This window comes from Coregonus clupeaformis, chromosome 26 (genome assembly GCF_020615455.1).
Source record: "Coregonus clupeaformis isolate EN_2021a chromosome 26, ASM2061545v1, whole genome shotgun sequence".
Taxonomy (NCBI): Eukaryota; Metazoa; Chordata; class Actinopteri; order Salmoniformes; family Salmonidae; genus Coregonus; species Coregonus clupeaformis.
In genome coordinates this window covers 35,376,607-35,404,444 of record NC_059217.1, presented here as the reverse complement: position 1 = coordinate 35,404,444, position 27,838 = coordinate 35,376,607, and the positions used below count along the sequence as shown (strand labels likewise).

At 41.6% G+C, this 27,838-nt stretch overlaps 1 protein-coding gene across 5 annotated transcripts; it reads right to left on the bottom strand.

Moving 5' to 3' along the window:
• Window positions 1-2,449: 2,449 nt before the first annotated feature.
• On the bottom strand, window positions 2,450-7,564 carry LOC121539985 (calcitonin gene-related peptide-like). Of its 5 annotated transcripts, none has more exons than XM_041848636.1 (5): window positions 7,461-7,564; window positions 6,378-6,469; window positions 5,340-5,474; window positions 3,350-3,508; window positions 2,450-2,498 (listed from the first exon to the last, which is right to left on the bottom strand). In XM_041848636.1, exons 2-5 carry the CDS (start codon window positions 6,461-6,463, stop codon window positions 2,492-2,494), a joined length of 387 nt encoding a protein of 128 aa, XP_041704570.1. In that variant the 5' UTR covers window positions 6,464-6,469; window positions 7,461-7,564; the 3' UTR covers window positions 2,450-2,491. The 5 variants fall into 5 exon arrangements, with proteins under 5 accessions (XP_041704570.1, XP_041704571.1, XP_041704573.1 ...); XM_041848637.1 differs by having other exon boundaries at window positions 3,326-3,508; window positions 7,461-7,563; XM_041848639.1 differs by having other exon boundaries at window positions 3,326-3,505; window positions 7,461-7,563.
• Window positions 7,565-27,838: the final 20,274 nt, after the last annotated feature.

Genomic DNA, 27,838 nt, shown 5'->3' with positions numbered 1-27,838 from the left:
AATAAAAATATTTTGCATCTTCAAAGTGGTAGGCATGCTGTATAACTCAAATGATACAAACCCCCAAAATATCCATTTTAATTCCAGGTTGTAAGGCAACAAAATAGGAAAAATGCCAAGGGGGGTGAATACTTTCGCAAGCCACTGTATGGGAGATTCTGGAGTGGTGCCTGAGACAGCATTTTCCACCATCAACAAAACACCAAATTATGGAACATGTTGTGGAAGAATGGCGTTGCATACCTCCAATAGAATGGCGTTGCATCCCTCCTGACATTTGTATAATCTATGCCAAGGTGCATTGAAGCTGTTCTGGCTCATGGTGGCCCAATGCCCTATTAAGACACTTTATGTTGGTGTTTCCTTTATTTTGGTAGGCCAGTGACTGGGACAAATTATGCCTGAATTCTCTCCTCCTGTAGCCTATTCATGTTGTTCATAGGCTAGTATGAGGACAATGGGACAATATTTGTTTCCATTTTTGTGATTTAATATGAAATGTTTGTCTTTTGTATGGAAATGGATGTCACAGTCTGACCTTTTTGTGTCACCAAACTATATGAATAAGTTATGTATGTTTAGAACAGTGTGAAAAGTTTGGAGTGCCCTAAACTCCAAGGCATTTTTAACTCAAATCCTTCTAGTAAGTTGAACTCAAAGTCAATGAAAAGTCATTATTACTTCAAATGTTTATGTGGCACTGACTCAAAACTAAATGAGAAGTCACAACTCAATTTTTTAAATTTATGATAACAAATTAACTTTTTACCCAGCATGCTCTACTGCAGGTAGATTTTTTGGGGGAATTGTTTTTAATATCTGTGTTTTTGCATGTACATTAAGTGATTGATTAATCTTATGCTACACAAAGATGAATAACATAAATTTTTGTAAACTAATCCAATAATTTAGTTAGATTTTTTTTGCACCCGTTACTGAAATGGTTGTTCCAATTTAAATGGTTTAGGTAGTCTCCTCACACTGTTTCTAATCATGGCAGTCATTATCTATGCAGGTTGCGGGTGAATGAAAATTCCAGCTGTTGGATAGCTGAACTCTGGTTGACTTCCAATAGGAATGACATATCACTTTGCAAGCCAGCATAATGTGATTTGCAGGTATGGTTACAAAATTCTGGTTGGTTTTCCAGGTATCCTGGATGGAAGCTTCCTGGAAATCCTCCAACCAGGATTTTTTGAACATCTGGGAATTTTGTGACCCTACTTACAGTCCTGATGTGGCCTGTAAACCATGAGTTTCAGGTCGCTTTATTATGGTGAAGCTAGGCCTCAAAATAAGGCCTTAAGAGATATGCATTGTCATGAAGACTATAATTAGGCCACAGGACTGAAAATGAATGAATTCAACAACCATGTCTCTGTCACTAACAAATATAGTAATGGATGGTAACTCTACAATTCAGTCAAAGGCAAGCAAGGTACACTGGGAAATTATATTGGAGGTGTGGCTTAGTGGGGTCGTTATAAAAAAATGTCAAGCTCATACAACTCAAATCTGGACCCCTACAGGGTCACAGTGACTCTATCAGTATTGACTACAAAATCACTTTAAGTAACTGTACTCAGATATATTAAGTGTAACGGGTTTCATCAAAAGTTTTGAGTAATGACAGCACATTGGGTTTTACAGTGTAGTTAGAAAATATTTCTTTGCTGCAGAATTCCCAACGTGTGTCACGGTGTTAGACCAAAGCGTTCCAGAGTTCAGGAGAGTTCAGGAGAAATCTGCATGGTCTGCAACCGAAGCCACTCATTCCATGTAAAGGTAATATAATATCAACAACACAAGGGTTCTCTCTTCACCTGAACATTTCATTAAACTTTTGAAGAACAACACAAGTACCCCAAACCCGAATGTATCTAAAATACATTTTAATTTTGCTGAAATTCACAATTGTTACAATATTAATCTCTTGAATATTTTTCATCTTCATTCTCTTCTTTGTAATCTTCTTATAATCTTGAAACATACTGTACAATCATGTAATGTAAAGTGTTTTACATCAAGGCACAAGACAGCCGTTGTGAGGGAGCCTAGGGAAAGCTAATCTTTAATGTCGATCCCTGCGGGGCACAGTTGCCATAGGGACAGGGCGAATGGGTCACATGGTACAAATGTGCTCTAAGGAGCCAATAGATAATAGATAATAAATTATAATAAATAATAAATAAGCACTGCTGCTTTTTCCATTCATTTCAAATTAATTTCATGTATAAAAAAAAGGTATCGGGATTCAGCTGTCAATGTACATAACGGAGGTTGCTGTCATTTATTTAAATATTGTTTTCCTCCTCTGGTTTGCCAAAAGCAAAATGAAAGGTTCATAACATTATGGGGGGAATGAGAGGAGTCCTACAATCTGAAGGGGTTTCTTTGTGTAGACTGTGGATGAAGGGGGCCAGTGTTTATTTTCTGTTAGTTTTTTTTGTTTTCTCCCGGATATGTTCTGACGTCATCGCGTTAAGAAGGGTCAACATCTGAAAGGGAAGAGAGAGAGAAAGGGAGAGAACAGACAAGTCAACAACTTTAGAGCCCAGCGTCTCCTGTCAGTCACAAAACTTAAGTCCTCTGAGCAAACAATAAGAACAAGCAATTCTTTTTCATCAACACAGGAAATCAAATCAATATGTAAAATATTCACTTAAAACATTTATATATATATATATATATATATATATATATATATATATATACTTTTTTTTATGCTCCCTCTCATTGAAGCCACGAAGTTCAAGGCCGACCGCGGTACTGCAGGCTGTTGTTTGCAGAAAACATGATCTCCCATTATAGTGAAGGGGAAGATGGCAGTCTTTGTGGTCAATCTTCATGTAAATAAATAACAATTTTGTAGACAATAATGGAACCAATAATTACTTCTATTACACCAGATGTATGTCCTTGGACCTTTTTCATTATTTTTTTTTGCACACAGAAGTTATAAGGATAATGTACTATAGTAGCTAATGGCAGCCTGCAGTACCCCGGCCGGCCTTCAACTTGAGATACTCAATGAGAGGGGGCAGCACTGAGCTAGCCTGCAACGTCACTTCCTGGAGTAGCTCAAACTGTGCATGTTATCTCTACATAAATCAACCACATGAGACGCCATCTTAACCAGCTTCCTTGTCTTCAAATGTCTATTGAGTCTTCACATAGGAATGAATGGTGTCACGTGATCGATGGTTTTGTCCATTCATATATACAGTCATTGGTCATGTCAGGCATTTAACAAAAAGCTAGAGAATAGAAATAAGGCCTAGCCAAAAGAACAGAGACAGAAAGGACAGCGAGGAGGAGTATTCACCCTGAAGGTTGTTGGAATGCTCACATCTGTGTGTTTCTTCTCCTCCGGCCGAAAGCCTTGGAGCCTACGTTAGTGGGGACAAAGTTACTGTTGCCCATGCCCCCCGACCGGCTCAGGAAGTCTGCCAGGCGGTGAGTCACGCAGGTTGCCGTGTTGCAGGCTCGCTTCTGTGCTGTAATGCTGCTTCAGGAATGGAGACGGGGTTAATGGTGAGCCCTGCTGCGCACCTCGTACACATACAATACAAAGACGCATTTGTGTTCACACTCATGCCAGACACTCACAAACGTACACATAATTCAAGCACACACACAGAAACAAGTGCCCTATTACTCACTCTCACACACACACACACACACACACACACACACACACACACACACACACACACACACACACACACACACACACACACATAAAAGTAGACAGAGGATTAATATAGTCTCTGGAAATGTTAGATCATTAGTACGGTTCAGTTGGTCATAATTCTTACCTTGAGACTTGGTGAGGGTTTTAGAGATAGTTCAAGGGTATTGGAACTGCTATTATAACTATGATTTATTCTATACTGCAATTCAAAAAATATTGAATGCAGTTGTTGGAAGAGTCAAAGCTAGATCCATAAAACAAATAAGTACTAATATTCTATTTCTTAAGAATAAAAAGTAAAAGTCTTCCCGGTAGAAAAATAGGTTTATTGAACAAGAAACATGGTGCCGTATGAAGAAACCATTTATTATGGTTGAATATTACGTAGGTTATCTCTCATGATTTTGGGTTTTGAGGAATTTGAAACGCAATCAAATTATATGAATATACACTCAGAAAGAAATCGATACATTTTGATTCATTCTTTTGAATAATTGTAATTTAGATAAGTTCTCATTTTGATTGTCTGAACAGATACAACGTCATTCTCTGCCGAAAGGGGAAAGGAATTGTCAAAAGAAGATGTGTTGCAATGGGAGATTCGCTCTAAGGTCAGTCAAGCAGGCAAAATCCACATGCACTGAGATTGAAAACCAGGAGGACATTATAATGAAAAGGGAAAAGAGTGGGAACAGGAGGAGGGCGGAGGGTTAGATGCTGTCAAGTGTCTCCCCGTAGCTTGCATAGCGTTCACTCTCGGGCGCGCTGCGTTTCTTGCCAGGCGTGCCCGCGCCCACGTCTGTGCGGGGGAACGTTTGTAATTTGTGCAGGTCCTGGGACAGTTTGCCCAGCATGCAGGTGCTGAGGTTGGAGCAGCGCTTGGTTAGGGGTCTTTCAATGCTGTCAGAGGGGAGAGACAAACATGCAGAAAACAAGCTCATAGTAGTGGGACACATGCAGGTTTCTCTCTCCAACACACAGTCTCTCATGTTAGTACTGTATCATTCCCCCTTTCTTCATGCATGTCCCCTCAGACGTGCTGTCATAGGCAAGAAATTAACATTTCCAAAATATCATGCTTCCCTTCCGATCACTTGAAAATATGTTATATCAACCCCCATGCTCCAACTTGTATCTTCACACCCACCCTCATATCACCCCAAATAGAACAGAACGGGTAGCTTCCCGCTGTCATGCAACTCTTTCCGCCTCCACTAATTGAGACCATGCACTTATCTGTCCGGTTGGGCATTCCCTGCTAATAGAATATCCCCAGCAGGCAAACACACTGTTAACATTCATTCATCCATACAAATAAATGAATAAGTCAAACTTATCCATGTGGGAGGGTTACGACAGAGAATCTGTTGGGAGGGATTAGGATCTGGATCTCTCTCCTTGAGATGGAGTGAGTAACCATTCCTCTGAGCACATACCTCCAAATGGCTTAAATCAAACGGCAGCAGGACACACTGCTAAGGTGGCTAGAAGACGTCTCTCCACAAAGGTAACAATATGAAAGTAGCTCTGAGACCATCAATATTGATTATCACGTTTAATTCATCATCAGTCCCTTAATTGGTAGCTAAGAGGCAAACTCAGGCTGTTAGAAATGCAGGAAGGAAGAAGAAGCAGTTGTCTGTACCTATTGCCTTCTTTCACGTGCTGCTCCAGCTCTTCAGCTGTCATCTGCACAAACTCCTTGACTATGGCGTTGAGTAACCTCCGTGCCTCGTAGTCCGTGAGCGTGACTTGGTCTGTCATGGACTCTATGCCCGGTCTAGAGGAGGAAGAAAGGGGGTGGGTGATGCACAGGGATCAGCATAAAAACTCAACTAGCGTTATCACCTGAAAAAAAAAAAAAAGATCCTCAGAGTGTCACTAAGTCTAAAAGGTATGACGTGGGACTGGAATGGACCCTAGCCAACGTGGGAAATAGTCATCTGCTAAGAGTACTCCATCTAAAAGGGCCGATGTGTGACCTAGTTCAGATTTATGACGGGGAGTGGCTTGGATGTTTTTATATGTCTCATTTATCTCTTCTAAATTAAATTACTCTTGTTGTGGGGGTTTTTCTTTCTGCAAATGTCATTACAGTCCCCTTTACACTTTAAGGGATAGTTCACCCAAATTACTAAATGACACATTGTTTTTCTTACCCTGTAAGCAGTCTATCAACAAGGTATGACAGCAATCCATGCTTTGGTTTAGTTTCCCTGGCACTGTTTCCACATGATAACGTTTTAGCATTCGTGGTACAAATACCATTCAAGTCATGGTACCGATATTAGCATTTTCCAATTTGTAAGTCGCTCTGGATAAGAGCATTTGCTAAATGACTTAAATGTAAAATACCTTGTCCATAGGGTAAGGTAAACAATATGTCATTTGGGTGAACTATTCCTTTAACTGGAGTGCACTTCTGGGATATTGGATTAAGGAACATATTAACTTTTATGTATTTGTTACAGTTTTTAAATCAGCAATTTACAGACCAAAACATATGTATTATCTAACTTATCACAGAAAAATTATTTCCCCCAAAAATGTGCTTAAATAATACAGTTATATTTGGCAGCACTTCCTATCCATCTTTTCATGTCAGATTAAACAAGTGTGTGTGTATGCTCGTATGATGTATGTGTGTGTGTATGATTTCTGTCTGAAAGTCCGTCTGGCTCACCTGGCGGGGGCCGCTTGTGAGCTGTACATCTGGCAAATGACCAGGGCATAAGCAACAAGGAAAGCAGAGATCTTCAACGTAACCATGGTCCCCTACAGCAAAGAGACAGTCCCATCAGTCAACCAATCACATTAACATTTACATTTAACAAGGGAGAAGCAGGTCGCCAACACAATAACGTTCAGCATAGTTTTACCAGAATGAGATTAAGCATTGTACGACTAATGTAACATAATAAAACTGTTAGTTAAAGGATTCCTTCATTAAGTTTGAAATGAGCTGCTAGATAGTGGTTATTTTCTGTATTGACGGCAGACTCAGCTTTACCGCACTAGATCATTTCAGTAGCACTGATCTCTCAAGCTGCATATCCATCCATCCTTCTATCGCCCTATGATACCTTCCATCCAAACAGCCTCTACTCTTCTCCATGGAGCGAACTATCCCTCCAGAGTCTCACAATGTTGGTTACAGGACAGGACAGGACAGGTAGTTCTCTGAGGAGGAGCCCTTGGCGTGTCCAGGAATGACGGGGGTCCAAGCCTGTCGGTCGGTGCTAACTGAGGGGACGTAGCATTAGCTAGCGCTGTGAGGAGGGGATAGTGGTTCCAACCAGCGTGCCAACTCCCAGGGGAGGACCAGTACATTAGTGTAATGAGCTGCCACCACTTTCTCACACATAAGCACTCCATCTCGCCTCTCAGAGAGCCTCCATCTCTCTCTCTCTCTTTCTAGCCTACTCACTGTTTCTTTCTCTCTCTCTCTTTTTTCCTCTTACTTACTTTTTGGTCTCTCATTCACTCTTACTCACTTTTTTCTCTCTCTCTTTCTCTTTCTCTCCATCTTTCTTTCCCTATTTTCTGTTATGCCTCCACCACAGAGCTGAAGGAGAGTTGTGACCCCTACGGCCACACTTCAATCCCATTACCGTCACCATCACATCACACTGCACCAAAACGCAGGTCCACACTCTCCATATCCGACCGAGTGACAGAGGAGTCCTAAGACACAACCCATTAAGTCAACCTACCATCCAAATACACAGTCTCCACCATGTGGATCTGGTTAAAGGTCTCCACTTACCGTTTGTGTTAATCACCGGGCCCAAAAAAAGATACAGCTTTATAGGAAACACCTAATTTGACTTCTCTCACTTTGAAGACCAACTCTTGGATCTGTAGCATGCAGTGCCAATGCACAAGCCTATATATCCAGCACTTGGATTTGTGCATTGACTGTGTAGGTGTTTAATTATCTCCCGTCGGCCAATCCCGTCGCTGAGATGCTCCTGCGAGCCAATCGGATGACACCCCTTACTTCTGGCACACTAATAAGGGATATGGCTTTGCAATGACGTCATTCTTTAGTCACTAAGTGGTCCATTCACAAAATCCACCAGTCATTTGGACCATTTGATATCCACATTTCCATTGAGGTCATTAATTAACCAGGAGCAAATCGAATTAATGGCCACGGCAACCATCCCTCGCAATAAATATTTTATAGGCTTCCAAAAATGTTACATGCATGCTATTTTTAAAATGGCAAATCGATAAGCCTCAGCAAAGTACTAGTAGGCAGGGCCATCTGCTGGGAATGAAGGTATACTGCAGTCCCATCCACTTCCAGGTTGGTGCTACTCAACGAAGAAACATAGGGATCAACTACCCCAGTCAATTCCACTGTCTCACGCTGAAACTCAAATTCAAAGATTGTTCTACTCAAAAAAGTTTACAATTATCTGAGCAGTTAAATAAAATAGCATTTATTACCATCATGAATACATATGATCACTGCAACGACTTCAACTCGTAAGAATATCATTTTACATTATGATACAATTAAGATTTTAAAAATGTGGAATTTGATCATGGTTTTGAACTCTTCTAATGTAATCTCAGCTGAGTTAATGAGTATGAGTCAGTCTCAATGATCCACAGTAACACAGGGTTTATAAAGGGTTTATAAAGGGTTCGTCATTACGTTATTAATCTACAAGTTACCTACTCCACATACCAAAAGACAACATTGGTATGAATTATGATAACATGGCTAATGCGTTATAATGATTATCCCTGCCCCAGTCCATGTACCTCTTCAATGGCCCCCACAGTGGATAAATGAAGTGGACTTCAATAGGGAATCATTGCAGAATCCCTGATGAAAACGACAGTTGTTTTTCAAAAGCAATTACAGAACTGTTTGTCAGGTGGCATCATCTAATTTCCCTTCCTTTTCATTAGTGGGCTAAGCATCATAAAGTGTGTGTGTGTGTGTTTGTGTGTGTGTGTGTTTGTGTGTGTAAGAGAAGGAGGGTGGGGGGGCTTTTCCCTGCATGCGTCACAGAGGTACCCCATTAGACAGGATGAGCCTTTTAGTGTTATTGAACAGTGAACGGCACCGATGTCCCAGGCGCTAAATCACAGCAAAATGGACTGCGCAGAGGTCCCAGCCCCTACAGCCAATGGAAGGAGTATGGTGTGCACGTGTGTGAGAGAGAGAGAGAGAGAGGGAGAGAGAAAGAGAAAGAGAGAGAGAGAGAGAGAGAGAGAGAGAGAGAGAGAGAGAGAGAGAGAGAGAGAGAGAGAGAGAGAGAGAGAGAGAGAGAGAGAGAGAGAGAGAGAGAGAGAGAGAGAGAGAGAGAGAGAGAGAGAGAGAGACTCCTTTGACTCCTAACCAGTTTCAGTCATGATCCATATAATGGACCAGACAGGCAGGTCTATAAAATATGAGTAACCACAGACCATATAAACAGGTACAACAGCAATCTCATTAAGGGTTAGAACAAATCAACTTACTTTTTTGGCTATATCTGGTTTAATGCATCAGCCTCTGAAATACATGTTTTAGTTGTAACTGATCCCTGACAATAAATGGACTAAAATAAAGTAAAATACAACTTGCCGAAAGGTACACTGGGTAATATGTCAATTAAACACGTGTTTAAGCCAAAACAGTATTTTACGTTGTAGGTCTCGGCAAACATAACTCTCTTGTGTGATCAACTCAGCTATTTGTGTTGCAAATACAAGCGACAATATTTCAGTTCATTGTTTTTTAACTCATATTGAGCAAAAAACATTGGGTTAGTGGAGTAATAATCAATGTCAGCTCAACAATTTCCCAATTTGAAGTCCAGACAACATGGATATTTAAGTTACATTTTTTACAGTATTACTGTGTACTAATCGTACTACATACTTTTTTAGAACATACTGTTTAGTAAAAATGTATGCAGAAAGCAACAAATATCAATATCAGTATAAAACATTATATTTTTCGCTTAACCAAACAGTCTACTTTATAGAATGCAAATACTGGTATCCGGATACGGCCATTCTTTTAATAATAATAATAATATGCCATTTAAGCAGACGCTTTTATCCAAAGCGACTTACAGTCATGCGTGCATTAATTTTTTGTGTATGGGTGGTCCCGGGGATCGAACCCACTACCTTGGCGTTACAAGCGCCGTGCTCTACCAGCTGAGCTACAGAGGACCACTGTAGCTCAGTGCACATATTTTTTAGCAAGCACACATATTTTCTTCAGGAAATTGACATTTTCTAGTTATTTACTTAAAACTTTGTACTGTTGTTCTATGCCATGGGATTAACAGAAGTAAATACTACATCATCCAGTAATATAACATGCAACATCTATTAACATAGGAAATGACACATTTAACCTTTTAATCATGGACAAAGCTCGATGAGGATATAGACACCGTTGGACGTTACAAAGTACCCCAACGTACAGAGACCGTAACTCCTCATATCACAGATACACATCGTGATGGGGCCAAAGTGGGGTGATATAAATCGTTGATCTATGGATCTATCAGTGTCTCCATTCACTACTGGGTGCTCCGAGGTTCGGGGGCAGTACCCTGTCCATATAAATCACTTCCTCAAGGAAAAAGCAACAGCACTTAAGTCATTAGCAGACTCCAACCTTCTGTAATGGCTCTCAATCTCCGAATCTAATCAGTGCTGCACACCACCACCACCACCACAAAGGATGCTCTCCCTTGATTAAATTCAAGTTCAAGTGTGTGACCAAGCTCTTGTCTTTGGGGGCTCTCCCACTGGGGCTTTAAGGGAACATTTGAACACCTGCCGACTTCCATCACACTGGGATTACCCACAAGGCCCTAGGGAGCAGGCACGCACACACACACACACAACATAAATTCATTCATTCATTATGCGAGCGGGATGAGGGCTCAAACAAATGCCACGTTCAGATTTGGGGACAGGTCATTACTTAAAGGCCCATGGGAAGTGCCACTTGACTTGTAAGAGCAGCCGAGCACTTTCTGGATTTGCTGTTGTTCATCCTGGGAGCATTAGGGAAATTACATTTAATCGTTGAAACGTTGGGGCATCAATCAGTCGGTTATGGCGTATACTGCGTAGGAGGCAGTGGCGGACTAACCATTAGGCAGAAGAGACAATTGCCTCAGGCCTCACATCATCAGAGGCCCCGTGAACTGGGCATTATAAAAAAAATATATATATATAATAGTAATACAAAAACCCTCTATGAACAGGTAGAACCAAACAGCCTTATTAGCCTTTAAAATGTAATTATGTATGACAATACATTACATATATCATAAGGCCATTCTTTGAGGGCCTAGTTATACCCTAGCACAGTGGTGTTAGGAATCACCTGGTTTACAGGCCACATTATGCTGGCTTGCAAAGTGATGTGTAATTGCTGTTGGAATCCAGCCAGATTTAGAATATCCAACAAGTGGAGTTGTTAATCACCCACCACCTCCATTCAGAATGATTACCAAGGTAGGGAAGATTAAGTACTCCGACTACCGCAATAATCTAAACTGGATCAAACATCTGAGTAACGGGTGCAATAAATCCAATTACTAACAGATTGGATTAGTTTAGAAAATGGTATGTTATTTATCTTTGTGAAGCATAAAATGTATCAACCAATCAATGTACATGCAAAAACACAGATATTACAGTAAAACAAACAATTCTGAAAATCTCCCTGCAATAGAGCATGCTGGGAAATATTATATATGGTTCTATGTAGAATCCTTCTTGCCTTTCAAAGAATCATCAAAGAACCCTTTCTTCCAAAAACAGTTCTCAGGATGTTAAAGGTTCTAGGTAGAACCCTTTGACTTACAAAGAACCCTTGTCTTCCAAAAAGGGTTACTCTGATCAAAACAGTTATTGGTAGAACCCTATCCCTCTGCGAAGAACACTTTTTGAACCCTTTTTTCTAAGAGTGTACTAAGCGAGTGAAGAGCAAAATCCACTTGTTAAGCTACATAACATGCAAAAAATCATTAATATATGAGCAAACTAGAATACAGATGATGAGCACTCAACTCAACTTAGCTAACATATTGGCCTCTGTCTGGGGCCTCCAATTCTCTAAGTCCGCCCCTGGTGGGAGGAAGCTTTGGCTAGCCCTGACATCATCCAGTGCTGTCTGCATGCACAGCTCTGCTACCGTAGTAGGCTGCTTACTCCACTCTCATTCAAGAAAAAGAGGCCAGAGAGAAAAAGAGCCCCCGTCAGCAATCAATGTCTAGACCAGTGGTTGATGTGGACCGGTGCTGGGTTACCGGATCTTAGTACTGGAGTACCGGATCTCTGTGAGTATACAGTACCATGAGTCCCAGCTCCCTTTTCATTCCACGTCAAGCATTGATCTCTAGACAGTTGATAATGGTGTGGTTTGAAAGAACAGTTTCCAAAAGTTGCCTATTATATTGAATGAAGTTGTTACACAGTCCAAAACTCTTTAAGACATAAACCACAGAGACATTATAGCCAATCATTATCTCTGGTATGTTTACTGGCAAGGATTCCCTACTGCCTACTGAACACTCTTTGAAAAAAGGTGCTATCTAGAACCTAAAAGGGTACTGTCCCCATAGGAGAACCTTTTGAAGAACCATTTCCACATAGGGTTCTATATGGTTACCTGAAACCAAAAAGGGTTCTCCTATGGGGACAGCTGAAGAACCCTTTTGGAACCCTTTTTTCTAAGAGTCTATATGAGGCCTTGGGATCCTTTTATGCCACTACATATCCTTATCCAAATATATCATATACAAATCAAGTGTCCACTTGCCAACATAATATGTGGACTCAAAATTGGATTTGAATTGGGATTTGTTATTGGGGTTTGAGGGAATGAAGCTCCTGGTGTTCTTTAACACAGTCATCTGACAAAGGCACGCAAGATACCAGGATACACAGAATTAATCAATATCAATGAGATTACACAGCGGCACATTATATCTAAAACAGCATAATGGTTCAGTTCTCAGTGTTGGGGAAACAACTCTGATAATATAGTTTACCAAGCTACCAATTACTTCACACTGGAAATAGTTAAGCTACACTAAAGCTACCCTTAAGAAAAATATAGTTTTCTTAACTAAAGTTAAGTAAGTTAAGTAGTTCTCTACATCCAAGCTACATCGTGAAAAATGATCATATCTAAATATGAAATGTCATAGACTACAAATTGCAAGACTATATCACTCTTGAGTCAGATGTTAACAGAATATGTAATTTAACCTATTAACCTATTAAAAAAGTTCACCCATATTTTGTTTTCTTTTTGAAAAACAATGTGTGTAGTTCCAGTAGTTAGCGACACCGCCACATGGCTAAAAAGTAATTAACTACTGAAAACACCACCAAGATTTGAATTTAGGGTAACACTTTAAGATGTGTTGTGACATATTTAAGCAATAAGGCCCGAGGAAGTGTGGTATATGACCAATATACCACGGCTAAGGGCTGTTCTTAAACATGACTCAACACAGAGTGCCTGGACACAGCCCTTAGCCGTGGTATATTGGCCATATATCACAAACCCCTGAGGTGCCTTATTGCTATTATGAACTGGTTACCAACGTAATTAGAGCAGTAAAACTAAATGTTTTGTCATACCCGTGGTATATGGTCTGATATACCATGGCTTTCAGCCAATCAGAATTCAGGGCTCAAACCACCCAGTTTATAAATTGCTATATTTTATGGCTGGTTATGACACCTACATATGAGTGTCAAAGCCCACACATTGATGTCAAACATGTGCCTAGCCCAATGCTCTGTCGCTGATGGCTGGGATGAATGCAAGAGCAGGACAAAACACCCACTTTGGGACTTTTGACTGACATATGGTCATGTACGTGATAGGCCTATCTGGCTTATATTATTGCCCTTACAAAAATGTCCTGTAATAGAGTCCATACATTTCCATATTTTGGAATCAAAGTTTATTCACAACATTATTATTGTAGTCCTCCATGGTTTTGTTTTAATATACATGTGTACTCCTCCAACACTACTCACTCTGCCCCTACACAGATGGTAATGCGCCGCCGCAACCTTCGCTCTCTCTCTCCCGCTACTCTCTCCTCTTCCATCCTATCATCTCTTCCCTCTGCTCAATCCTTCTCCCTCCAATCTCCTGATTCTGCCTCCTCAACCCTCCTCTCCTCCCTTTCTGCATCCTTTGACTCTCTATGTCCCCTATCCTCCCGGCCGGCTCGATCCTCCCCTCCAGCTCCGTGGCTTGATGACTCATTGCGAGCTCACAGAACAGAGCTCCGGGCAGCTGAGCGGAAATGGAAGAAAACTAGACTACCTGGCATCTTTTCACTCCCTCCTCTCTACATTTTCTTCATCTGTTTCTGCTGCTAAGGCCACTTTCTACCACTCTAAATTCCAAGCATCTGCCTCTAACCCTAGGAAGCTCTTTGCCACATTCTCCTCCCTGCTGAATCCCCCCCCCCTCCTCCCTCTCTGTGGATGACTTCGTCAACCACTTTGAAAAGAAGGTTGACGACATCCGATCCTTGTTTGTTAAGTCAAATGACACTGCTGGTCCTGCTCACACTGCCCTACCCTATGCTTTGACTTCTTTCTCCCCTCTCTCCAGATAAAATCTTGCGACTTGTGACTGCAGGCCGCCCAACAACCTGCCCGCTTGACCCTATCCCCTCCTCTCTTCTCCAGACCATCTCCGGTGACCTTCTCCCCTACCTCACCTCGCTGACCAACTCATCCTTGACCGCTGGCTATGTCCCTTCCGTCTTCAAGAGAGCGAGAGTTGCACCCCTTCTCAAAAAAACCAACACTCGATCCCTCTGATGTCAACAACTACAGACCAGTATCCCTTCTTTCTTTTCTTTCCAAAACTATTGAGCGTGCCGTCTTTAGCCAACTCTCTTGCTATCTCTCTCAGAATGACCTTCTTGATCCAAACCAGTCAGGTTTCAGGACTGGTCATTCAACTGAGACTGCTCTTCTCTGTGTCACGGAGGCTCTCCGCACTGCTAAAGCTAACTCTCTCTCCTCTGCTCTTGTCCTTCTAGACCTGTCTGCTGCCTTTGATACTGTGAACCATCAGATCCTCCTCTCCAGCCTCTCCGAGCTGGGCATCTCCGGCGCGGCTCACTCTTGGATTGCGTCCTACCTGACCGGTCGCTCCTACCAAGTGGCGTGGCGAGAAGCTGTCTCCGCACCACGTGCTCTCACCACTGGTGTCCCCCAGGGCTCAGTTCTAGGCCCCTCTCCTATTCTCGCTATACACCAAGTCACTTGGCTCTGTCATATCCTCACATGGCCTCTCCTATCATTGCTACGCTGACGATACACAACTAATCTTCTCCTTTCCCCCTTCTGATAACCAGGTGGCGAATCGCATCTCTGCATGTCTGGCAGACATATCAGTATGGATGACGGATCACCACCTCAAGCTGAACCTTGGCAAGACGGAGCTGCTCTTCCTCCCGGGGAAGGACTGCCCGTTCCATGATCTCGCCATCACGGTTGACAACTCCGTTGTGTCCTCCTCCCAGAGTGCGAAGAGCCTTGGCGTGACCCTGGACAACACCCTGTCGTTCTCCGCTAACATCAAGGCGGTGACCCGATCCTGTAGGTTCATGCTCTACAACATTCGGAGAGTACGACCCTGCCTTACACAGGAAGCGGCACAGGTCCTAATCCAGGCACTTGTCATCTCCCGTTTGGATTACTGCAACTCGCTGTTGGCTGGGCTCCCTGCCTGTGCCATTAAACCCCTACAACTCATCCAGAATGCCGCAGCCCGTCTGGTGTCCAACCTTCCCAAGTTCTCTCACGTCACCCCGCTCCTCCGCACACTCCACTGGCTTCCAGTTGAAGCTCGCATCTGTTACAAGACCATGGTGCTTGCCTATGGAGCTGTGAGGGGAACGGCACCTCTGTACCTTCAGGCTCTGATCAGTCCCTACACCCAAACGAGGGCATTGCGTTCATCCACCTCTGGCCTGCTGGCTCCCCTTCCTCTGCAGAAGCATAGTTCCCGCTCAGCCCAGTCAAAACTGTTCGCTGCTCTGGCACCCCAATGGTGGAACAAGCTCCCTCACGACGCCAGGACAGCGGAGTCACTCACCACCTTCCGGAGACATTTGAAACCCCACCTCTTTAAGGAATACCTGGGATAGGATAAAGTAATCCTTCTACCCCCCCCCCCCCAAAAAAACAAAACAAAAAACTAATAATTGTAAAGTGGTTATCCCACTGGCTATAGGGTGAATGCACCAATTTGTAAGTCGCTCTGGATAAGAGCGTCTGCTAAATGACGTAAATGTAAATGTAATACTTAGCGCTACCACTAGGGGGAGACGTTCAAACTGTTAGCTGCAGGCGTGCGCCTCATACGTTGGAAGAAGAGAAGCAGGAAGAGAAACCCTGTGTCTCCTTATTCATCCTGTTTTCAAGTTTGTAACATTTATAAGCATGGTTTAGTTTTTGAAATCTAGAGATAAGATGTTTATCTAAACTATTATTCATTTTCTCGTAATTTTGATGTATAATTTAAGTGTTTAATTTATGTACTCATGTAAAAACACTTAATACGAGACATTGTTTGTAAAAAATAAAAACATTTAAAAAACGAAATGTTGATAACGAAAATATGTTTAATCCGAGACGCCATCTTGCCTAATTTTCCCCTTCATGTGACTGTAGCTAAGCTAAGCTAGTTAACTTTGTATGTAAATCAATGAGACAAGATGGTGTCTCTGATTAAATTCATAATTTATTTTACAAATGATGGCTCGTATTAAGTGAATTTACATGAGTACATATGTTCCACGCTAATGATATGTATTTTAGAAGGTTACTTTTTATTAAATGTGTATCTAACGGTTGCATGCTAACTGCTAACGTAGCTAGCTAGTTGTTGTTAGCTGTCTATGGGTTTATGTTACATTTAATATACAGGCCTTTTCTATAATTCAGTTGTACAATTAGCACTGTATATATAGAGGGAATCAGATGTACTGTTGTTGCCTTAACAACGCATGGGTGTATTTAGTTGTTTTGCACGCCACCATCTGATACCTCCAGGGGTGGAAGTGAAGACCTTGAGGGAGGCTGCAGAAACCAACTTTCAAATTAAAGGAAACTTCCTGATAGGGAAAAAACACATTTGAATAAATAATATGATTTAGAGTTAAAAGTGCAATATTCAGAAATCGCTCTGCCATTTTCTGGTTGCTAAAATTCTAATAGTTCGCCTAATTTCAGTTTATGTGACAAAACAAGCAATGTATATCATTGTACCATCTAAACTGCTGTGAAAAATATGTTTCATAACCAAAAATATTGTATTTTCAGCTGTTTGAATCTGGTGTACAAAACCAAAAGTAAAAAACGCAAAAACAAAATGTATGAACGTGAGGCATAGAAATAGCGCACATAGAACAGATCTACCGCTTCTTATACTTGCTTTCAATGCGAATGACAGATCTATAACTCACATTTCTATGTGAATTTGGTCGGGTCACCCAAAAAGTTACATATCGCAGCTTTAAATCCTTTGTTGCTGTTGTTGTAATGAATTGTTTACACTCATGTTTTTTTTTTCATTGTATTTTGAATAACTTGTAGACAATGCACTTTATGACACTGTCAAGAAGCATTATGACCATCATAATCATATAAGCCAGATAGGCCTATCACGTACATGCCCTTATATCAGTCATCAGTCACAAAGATGGTGTCTTGTCCTGCTCCGGAAAGCTGCTCCTGCATTCATCCCAGTCATTAGCAACAGAGCATTTGGGTAGGTACATGTCTGACATCAATGTGTGTTCAATTACAATTATAATTTAATATGGTACATTTTTGGAAAATGTTATATAACATAAACATAATGTTTACAAGTCGGCTATTGTGTAATGGAATGGTTTGCCTTGTGTGGTAGGTTTTGTGCGTTTTGACACGTATAAAATAAGCCATAAAATAACGCAACAAGTTATGTCAGCTGTTATGACGCTAGGTGTCAAGTTCAACTACCACCAAGCTACTGCAAAATGTAGTTAAATTACTAGTTGAACTACATGTAGTTCACTACTCCCCAACACTGTAACCATCTTGATTTGGGGGGCTGATATCGCAGTGACACCACTGTGTGTTTGACTCAATCATCCCAATGCCGCCGGAGATGAAACCTTAGTGAGTCAGAAGCCAGGATGGAGGCAGCAATTCTCCTCAAGGAAACTTGGCTCCCACGTTTGGAGCCATTTCAGATTCAATCACACTTGATCAACTTGGACGAGTCCTTCGGTATTTATAGAAAGTTAAACGGTATGCGGTTATGAAACAAGGCAGCGGGCCAACGTCTGCAGTGATTTCTGCCTCCACAGCAAAGCTGAGAGTAAAGAATGAAGGAGTCTCCAATTTTTCTGTACAGTGTATTTCACTTCCGAAGTGACTGGTTAAAAGATCTGGTCTGTAGAACCAGGTCGCTGATTCATTGAAAAACGCATTAAGACTTCACATTAAGTCGCTCTCATACCTGTATAATAACCCTGTAATTACTACAGTAATAACATTGCGTTAACATGTTGTTACGTGGTACTTTAGTAACTGTATTATAATCACATAGTAATAGATATTGAGCATTGTACAATAGGAAAAAAACGACTTAACACCATCATTGTGCAATTGCAAAGCAATTACTGAAATAATGTGTAATAACAGTGTCGTTACTGTAGTAAGTGTTACTACACAGGTATAAGAGCAACTTAATGTAAAGTGTTACCAACAAATCCACTCTACACTATAAACTCTTATTAGTTATCATTACTCAAAAGTTTTGTGGAAACCCGCTGCACTAGTATACTAGAGTGCAGTTACTTACAACATTAGAGCTGGCTTTACTCAAACTATAAGTGTCACATGATCCCAAATGGGCCACAATTGAAAGTTGATTAAACACAAAAGGTTTTAGTAAGTAGATACATTTTCTAAGTACATTGTACTCAACATAGTTTGCTAAATGAAGTAGATTAGTAGTGTAACACAACACACTGAATTATTTTTTGTCCACTAATGGTAATTTCAGAGTTACATAAACATAATAGTTTGAGCTAAATCTACTAAAATATTTGGAGTCTGGGCAACATGTTGAAGTATGTTTTTTTGAGTGCAGAATACTTAAAAGATGTCTGTCCATTAACTTGCTTTTACTCCCTACAATAACTTTAGTTGTAAAGTTCTGTTTTACTCAAAACAATAAAGCCATGGCAACTTGGCACTTAACTTGGTTCTATCGTGTCACTGTGAATTAAATTCTTTAAGTATCCAAACTGTGTAGCTTTTGCGCAACTTACTTACAATTCCAAGTAATATTACTATATTGTATATGTTAATATCACATGATTAATAACTTAAATCATTCATGTTGTATCACTGTAATTAATGACTTGAGTTACTCTATTCTTTGGAGTGTATTCAACAAATACCAAATCAACATGTTAAAGTTTGTATACAACTTTTGAGTAAATTAAACATAAAACAGTAAAAAAATAAATATCACATTCCTGTGTAACTTGATATTTTTTGTGGAAACCATCTGCACTTCAAAAGTTTAAGTCAAAAACGACTCTTAAAATCCAAGTTCTTTCTTTCAGTCAACTACTCTAAAGCAAGACAGCTTTAAAAAATAAAATGACATTTTCTTTAAAACACTGCGTCTTCAGAACCACAAATCTCTAATTACATGAATGCACAAAACATGATTAATCTATTTTAGGCTCCATCAATAGATGAATGCCAATTCTGTACAGCATGACTCATTTGAACATACAGTGGGAAAAAATAGTATTTAGTCAGCCACCAATTGTGCAAGTTCTCCCACTTAAAAAGATGAGAGAGGCCTGTAATTTTCATCATAGGTACACGTCAACTATGACAGACAAAATGAGAAAAAAATATCCAGAAAATCACATTGTAGGATTTTTAATGAATTTATTTGCAAATTATGGTGGAAAATAAGTATTTGGTCAATAACAAAAGTTTCTCAATACTTTGTTATATACCCTTTGTTGGCAATGACACAGGTCAAACGTTTTCTGTAAGTCTTCACAAGGTTTTCACACACTGTTGCTGGTATTTTGGCCCATTACTCCATGCAGATCTCCTCTAGAGCAGTGATGTTTTGGGGCTGTCGCTGGGCAACACAGACTTTCAACTCCCTCCAAAGATTTTCTATGGGGTTGAGATCTGGAGACTGGCTAGGCCACTCCAGGACCTTGAAATGCTTCTTACGAAGCCACTCCTTCGTTGCCCGGGCGGTGTGTCTGGGATCATTGTCATGCTGAAAGACCCAGCCACGTTTCATCTTCAATGCCCTTGCTGATGGAAGGAGGTTTTCACTCAAAATCTCACGATACATGGCCCCATTCATTCATTTCCTTTACACGGATCAGTCGTCCTGGTCCCTTTGCAGAAAAACAGCCCCAAAGCATGATGTTTCCACCCCCATGCTTCACAGTAGGTATGGTGTTCTTTGGATGCAACTTAGCATTCTTTGTCCTCCAAACACGACGAGTTGAGTTTTTACCAAAAAGTTCTATTTTGGTTTCATCTGACCATATGACATTCTCCCAATCCTCTTCTGGATCATCCAAATGCACTCTAGCAAACTTCAGATGGGCCTGGACATGTACTGGCTTAAGCAGGGGGACACGTCTGGCACTGCAGGATTTGAGTCCCTGGCGGCGTAGTGTGTTACTGATGGTAGGCTTTGTTACTTTGGTCCCAGCTCTCTGCAGGTCATTCACTAGGTCCCCCCGTGTGGTTCTGGGATTTTTGCTCACCGTTCTTGTGATCATTTTGACCCCACAGGGTGAGATCTCTACACCTTCTGAGCCCCAGATCGAGGGAGATTATCAGTGGTCTTGTATGTCTTCCATTTCCTAATAATTGCTCCCACAGTTGATTTCTTCAAACCAAGCTGCTTACCTATTGCAGATTCAGTCTTCCCAGCCTGGTGCAGGTCTACAATTTTGTTTCTGGTGTCCTTTGACAGCTCTTTGGTCTTGGCCATAGTGGAGTTTGGAGTGTGACTGTTTGAGGTTGTGGACAGGTGTATTTTATACTGATAACAAGTTCAAACAGGTGCCATTAATACAGGTAACGAGTGGAGGACAGAGGAGCCTCTTAAAGAAGAAGTTACAGGTCTGTGAGAGCCAGAAATCTTGCTTGTTTGTAGGTGACCAAATACTTATTTTCCACCATAATTTGCAAATAAATTCATTAAAAATCCTACAATGTGATTTTCGGCAAAAAAAAATCTCAATTTGTCTGTCATAGTTGACGTGTACCTATGATGAAAATTACAGGCCTCTCTCATCTTTTTAAGTGGGAGAACTTGCACAATTGGTGGCTGACTAAATACTTTTTTCCCCCACTGTATTACTGTATAGACCGCTATATGAATGTGCTCAGTATTAGTAATGTAAGTAGAGGTTATCATGATGGCATGTTCTCTCAAAGCAAACCAGGGAGCGCTAGTTCCAAGCCAAGCCATTTAGCAGTTCATCATGCGTTGCTTTGTAAACATCTAATGACTTCAAGTTAATTAATACGAGTATTGGCGTCTGATAATTCAAATAATGATTGTGAATATTTGTTGGTTAGGCAAAATAACCTAGGACGAACATAATAGCTGAAGTGAGTATTATTGTGTAAATCAAATGTAACCCCTTCAAAGTACACATTCAATGTATTTATTACAAGGTCTTCAAAAGCACAGTCATAGTTTACTAGGCCTACCTCCTTGCTAAGACAACAACACACAAGCCAATCCCTCCCAGCGTGCTTCCATGTAGATAATTTATGTTCAGGTGTAAATTTCATGTTGGACTGTACAAATTACTATTATTTATTATTGGAGAATACCACACAAACATTTAAAACACATGAGATTCACAGTTGTCAGTCAATTTTTGTTCCTCTAGTTTCATTTCAAAAGAACAAACACATGAGAGGAAATAACAAAAAAAGCATACAATCTGAAACCTTTTTTTGTTCCAACAATCACCAAGTTCTCTTTTCTAAGGTTGAAGAAAAACAAAACAACAAAAACATCTGTTGTTGTCTTACCACAGGCACGTTTGACCTGAAAACACGTTATAATTAGGTTACAGTTTATTTTTCAAGGCCAAAACTTTTGATTTGAGCTTTTCGGAATCAACGTTAAGGAACACTTGCTGAATGAATAGAAATGAGCTGGACATGGGTTTTGGGTAATCCAGATGTAGAGCATAAACCAGGCCAAAAAGAGCGGGAAAAGCATCTGGCCAGGATTGGAAGCTGTGCATCACCACTCTATCTTCGAGGATGATGGAGACTTGGTGTGGCTGAAGGGAGACTGCATCTTCATCATCAGAGATGAAACTTGGTGTGGCTGAAGGGAGACTGCATCTTCATCATCAGAGATGACAGCAAGTATGCAGACTGGACCAATGAGGACACCAGGATTTCTTGACTCACGTTCCTACAGTATGACAACCGGAAGAGTGTGAAATACAGATCAACCAACGTGGAAGATGTGTTGTGATTTCTGGGCAAGGCAAGTCAATATTAAAAGGAGCAGTCTTAAATGCTGTAATAACCCTGTATATTAACCAACCTTGCAGGTTTTGAACACCTCTGAGTCGCTTTCACAAAGTAATGCTGGGAGACAATGAAGGGCAGCCGTTCGACTGACATTCACATCCCTTGATTGCTAAAAGGACACAGACAGAACATTAATAAATCAACTTGCAGAGGACAAATGGGAAAAGTATACAGGCACTGTGATTTTAAACCAATATGGCTATCCATAGGGGTGTTGTGTCTCAATCACTAATCGAGACACAACAGCCCTTTTACTACCATTTCACTGCAAACCAATTTTATGTACACTGCAGGTGTTTTTTTATTTTTATTTATAAAATAATAAATAGGGGGAGTGCCCGTACAGACAAAGGAAACTGACCAAATATGTAAATTAGAATGTAACAAACCATTTCATCATACGTCTTCAGAATGGCAGAAAGCCGAAGTCCAAAGCTCCCCATCTGTCCCTGCAACTCCCGGGATAAAGCCAGCAAGCGTTCAGTGTGATGGTCCAGTGTAGAATTCTGATTAGTTATGCGATGAAACTCAGCACATATCTGTAGATTATTCTTTCATTTTTTAAGACACAGACGTTTTCTGTACTTAATGCGATTATACATTACCAGGCTCTTACTCAATGACAATAACTCAATTCCCCCCTGTAAGTCATATTAGATACATAAGTTGTAAGTTGAAAACACACAATATTCAAAATTGAAGTCAACACAAAAAAGTTGCTCTAATTTCCACATCGTACTTTTTTATTGAAAGTAATGTAATACTGGAAATGTTTTTGTACACACCCATTGCAATCAACAAAGTAGCCTACTTTAATATTTGAGTGCTACTTAAGTACTTAAATTAGCAAGGTCATAATACTTTTATTGCAAAGTCAGCTGAACAAATATATATAATTCAAGGTTGACAGTTAAAATGTAAGTTGTAAACACACAATATGTTTACCTGATTTGAACACAATATTACAATGTTACAAATGCCAACTAAATATCACATAACAAAATAAATATATATTTTTTATGTAAATTGCACTAAATAAGTTTGTGTGCAAAATGACTTAAATAACTGTTGTTTGAAAGATACAAAAGTTTGTGTGAGGAACTGAAACCAAATGAGTTCAAGTTACTTAAAGCAAAACAAACGTTATGCTTACTTATAAAAATCAAGTTTTGTTATGTTACAATTGCTTTTAAGTTGCATCTACGAGCAAATGAATGTTCAATGTACAAGCTGTCTTTTGTTATATGCATTTACACAACTAAGCTATTGTCACTTAAAAATAATATGTTACAAGTACTTAAAAGTGTGTAATTGTTTAGGTCAACTTAAAAATGTAAAGTTCACATGACTTCTCATCAACATTTGTGTCAGTATTACTGAAAGTGTTTGAGTGGGTGAAACATTTGGAAATATATAGGTTCAGTCTACTCAATATATTTGTGCTAGTAAAGCATCAGGGTTTACAGTGTATGTAGGCTAACTATTGTTTTGATCAAGGGGAGAAAATGTATAATATTTGTACTCTTTTGTGTAGTGTGTTCTTCTTATTTCTATTTATCCTGTGTTTTTGTTCCACTTTACTTTATTTTATAGTACCACTGATATTGATTACTGCATTGTTGGGAAAGAGCTTGCAAGAACGGCATTTCACTGTACTTGTGCACGTGACAAAAACATGACATTTGAAACTACTTTAGATGCATGTCGGTCAACCTGTTCTTTGAAGAGAGGACCTGGAACAATCTCTACACCTTCTGAGTTCCTTGACATCCATGGCCGCCACTCACTCCCTTCTGTCGTGCATTTTGCATCTCTTCAGAGGAAGGCAGCCAAAGCAGTAGGCTGCTGGAGGCCATCCCACTCTTCACCTCTGACCCTACTCTCTCGCCTCTCTGGTTATGTCACCCTCATTGACGTAATTGAGTCATGAAGCTAACGGCTCAGTCGGTGTGGTGACAATGAAATTAATACGCCATGTTCAGATCTAGCGATTGCATTTTTTCCTCCATACTGGGAAACGGGACCGTTTGGCCAATCAGTCAAATGCAGTGAAAGCGCTGTCAATCGTAAAAAGCCATTATTGTGACATGATGGATTCTGAAGCACAAGAGCCCATTAACAACTTTAATGAATAGATTAGCCGGAGGAGCAGCCATGTAGCTCAGGAACAACACTTGACCACTCGCCACCCACCTAACTCTTGCGACACCAACTCATAGCATTAGATCTCAGTAGGCTTGTATGCTAACCGAGACAGTCGTTATGAGGACATCGACTGTTAACTTGGTTTGTGAATCCCTGGGCTGGTATTCATAAAGTGTCTCAGAGTAGAATAGCTTATCTACGATCAGGCACCGATATACAGTGCCTTCAGAAAGTATTCATACCCCTTGACTTATTCCACATTTTGTTGTGTTACAGCCTGAATTCAAAATTGATTAAAGGGATTGTTTTTACCCGATAATGACAAAGTGAAAACATGCCCAGTCCTTAACGATTACAAGCATACCCATAACATGATGCAGCCACCACTATGCTTGAAAATATGGAGAGTGGTACTCAGTAATATGTTGAATTGGATTTGCACCAAACATAACACTTTGTATTCAGGACAAAAAGTGAATTGCTTTGCCACATTTTTTGCATTATTACTTTAGTGCCTTGTTGCAAACAGGATGCATGTTTTGGAATATTTTTATTCTCTACAGGCTTCCTTCTTTTCACTCTGTCAGTTAGGTTAGCATTATGGAGTAACTACAATGTTGTTGATCCATTCTCAGTTTTCTCCTATCACAGCCATTAAATTCTGTAACTGTTTTTTAAAGTTACCATTGGCATCATGGTGAAATCCCTGAGCGGTTTCATTCCTCTCTGGCAACTGAGTTAGTAAGGGCGCCTGTATCTTTGTAGTGACTGGGTGTATTGGTACACCATTCAAGGTATAATTAATAAGTTCACCATGCTCAAAGGGATATTCAGTGTCTGCTTTTAAAAAATGTTCCCCATCTACCAATAGGAGACCTTCTTTGCGAGGCATTGGAAAACCTTCCTGGTCTTTGTGGTTGAATCTGTGTTGGAAATTCACTGCTTACAGATAACTGTATATGTGGGGTACAGAGATGAGGTAGTCATTCAAAAACCATGTTAAACACTATTAATGAACACAGTGAGTCCATACAACTTATTATGTGACTTGTTAAAGCAAATTTTTACTCCTGAACTTATTTAGGCTTGCCATAATAAAGGGGTTGAATACTTATTGACTCAAGACATTTCAGCTTTTCATTTTTAATTAATTTCTAAAAACATAAATCCACTTTGACATTATGGGGTATTTGTGTGTGTCACGGTTTCGGCCGAGGCTGCTCCTCCTCCTTGTTCGGGCAGGCTTCGGCGGTCGTCGTCCCCGGAGTACTAGCTGCCACCGTTCGATGTTTCATGTTTGTTTGGTTTTGTCTGTTTGTACACCTGTCCCTTGTTAGTGTTTGATTTTGTTTCCTATTTAGTTATCGTGTGTCGGGTCAGGTGTTATGTGTGATTGTTATGTCAGCTGTTACTGTTGATGGGTTTTCTCTCTCGTATTGTTTGTTGTCGAGAGTCCGCACTGCGTGCGCCTTTTCTTGTTTTTACGCACTGTTGTGTGTGTGCGTAATTTGTTCTTTCCTCCCGGTTGGGTTGGCTATTCACCTGTTTGGTGTTCTATTTTGGATTACTAAAGTCTGTTGACGAACACCCTTGTTCCTGCGCTTGATTCCCTGCACCACATCCACACTCAGCGTTCTGACAGAATCACACATCAACCCATGGAATCAGCAGGAGCAACCGCGCCAACTGACATTATGGAGGACCGTCTTCGTGGGCAGGAGGACAGGATCAACCAGATCGGTCACGCCCTGGATCGGGTGATGAACACTCTCCACCGATGGGAAAGCAGCGGGGTACCCACGCCCCCACCTACCGGACCATCCCCATCGGTCAGTCCTCCTGTCCCCCTTCCGGAACCCAGTGGGATTCGGCTCTCGCTCCCGAGGGCGTACGACGGCTCCGCTGCCGGGTGTCAAGGGTTCCTGCTGCAAGTGGAGCTCTACCTCGCCACCGTACACCCGGCGCCCTCGGGACACGAGAGCGTCTCCGCCCTCATCTCCTGTCTCACCGGCAAGGCGTTGGAGTGGGCCAACGCCGAATGGAGGAGAATAGACGCCGCTACTATTACTTTTGCGGAGTTCTCCCGCCGCTTCCGTGCCGTGTTTGACCATCCACCAGAAGGGAAGGCGGCGGGGGAGCGTCTGTTCTACCTCCGACAGGGGATGAGGAGCGCACAGGATTTTGCTTTGGAGTTCGGACTCTAGCGGCAGATGCAGGGTGGAATGAGCGGGCCCTCATAGACCACTTCGCTGCAGCCTCCGGGAGGACGTCCAGAGAGAGTTGGCGTGTAGGGATACCACGTTGTCGTTTGACCAACTGGTCGACATGGCCATTCGGCTGGACACCCTGCTCGCCACCCGTGGACGTCCCGGGTGGGGGTTGCCCATTCCACCTTCCGGCACCTCCGAGCCGAGCCCTATGGAGCTCGGAGGTGCTGGCGCTAGAGAACGGAGGAGTAGGAACCCGAGGGGGGCCGTTCCCTGCACCAACTGTGGCCGTGGAGGGCACACCGCGGCTAGGTGTTGGGGAAGGTCCCCGGTGGAGGTGAAGGCAGGCCACGCATTGGGGAGTCCTCCCAGGTGAGTAGGCGCCCTACTTACCCAGAGCTTTCTGTCGTTCACATAACCTTGCCTGTTTGTTTTCCACAGGTTGCACCTCGTTCCCAGCATAAGGCGCTAGTAGATTCAGGCGCAGCTGGGAATTTTGTAGATCGCCAGTTCTGTGTAGAGTTAGGGATTCCTCTCCTTCCTGTTGATCAGCCTTTCCCTGTACATGCCCTAGATAGCCGTCCGTTAGGATCTGGGTTGATTAGGGAGGTCACAGCGCCCCTTAAGATGGTGACGCAGGGGGGTCATGAGGAGACGATTCAGCTCTATCTGATTGACTCTCCTGCGTATCCGGTGGTGCTGGGGCTTCCCTGGTTGATTACCCATGACCCTACTATTTCGTGGCGAGAGAAAGCTCTTAAAGGGTGGTCTGCTCAGTGTGAGGGGCTGTGTCTGGGTGTTTCCATAGGGGTGACCTCGGTGGAAAGTCCGAATCTAATACCAGCACTGCATATTCCCCCCGAGTATGAGGATTTGAAACTGGTGTTTAGTAAGACTAGGGCGGCGCAGCTGCCGCCTCATAGACAGGGGGATTGTGCGATAGATCTCCAGTCAGGAGCAGCCCTCCCGTGGAGCCATGTGTATCCCTTGTCTCAAGAGGAGAGGAAGGCGATGGAAACTTACATCGCCGAGTCTCTGAGACAGGGATACATACGGGCCTCCACTTCACCCGCTTCCTCGAGCTTCTTTTTTGTGAAGAAAAAAGATGGAGGTTTGCGCCCGTGTATTGATTACCGCGGTCTCAATCAGATTA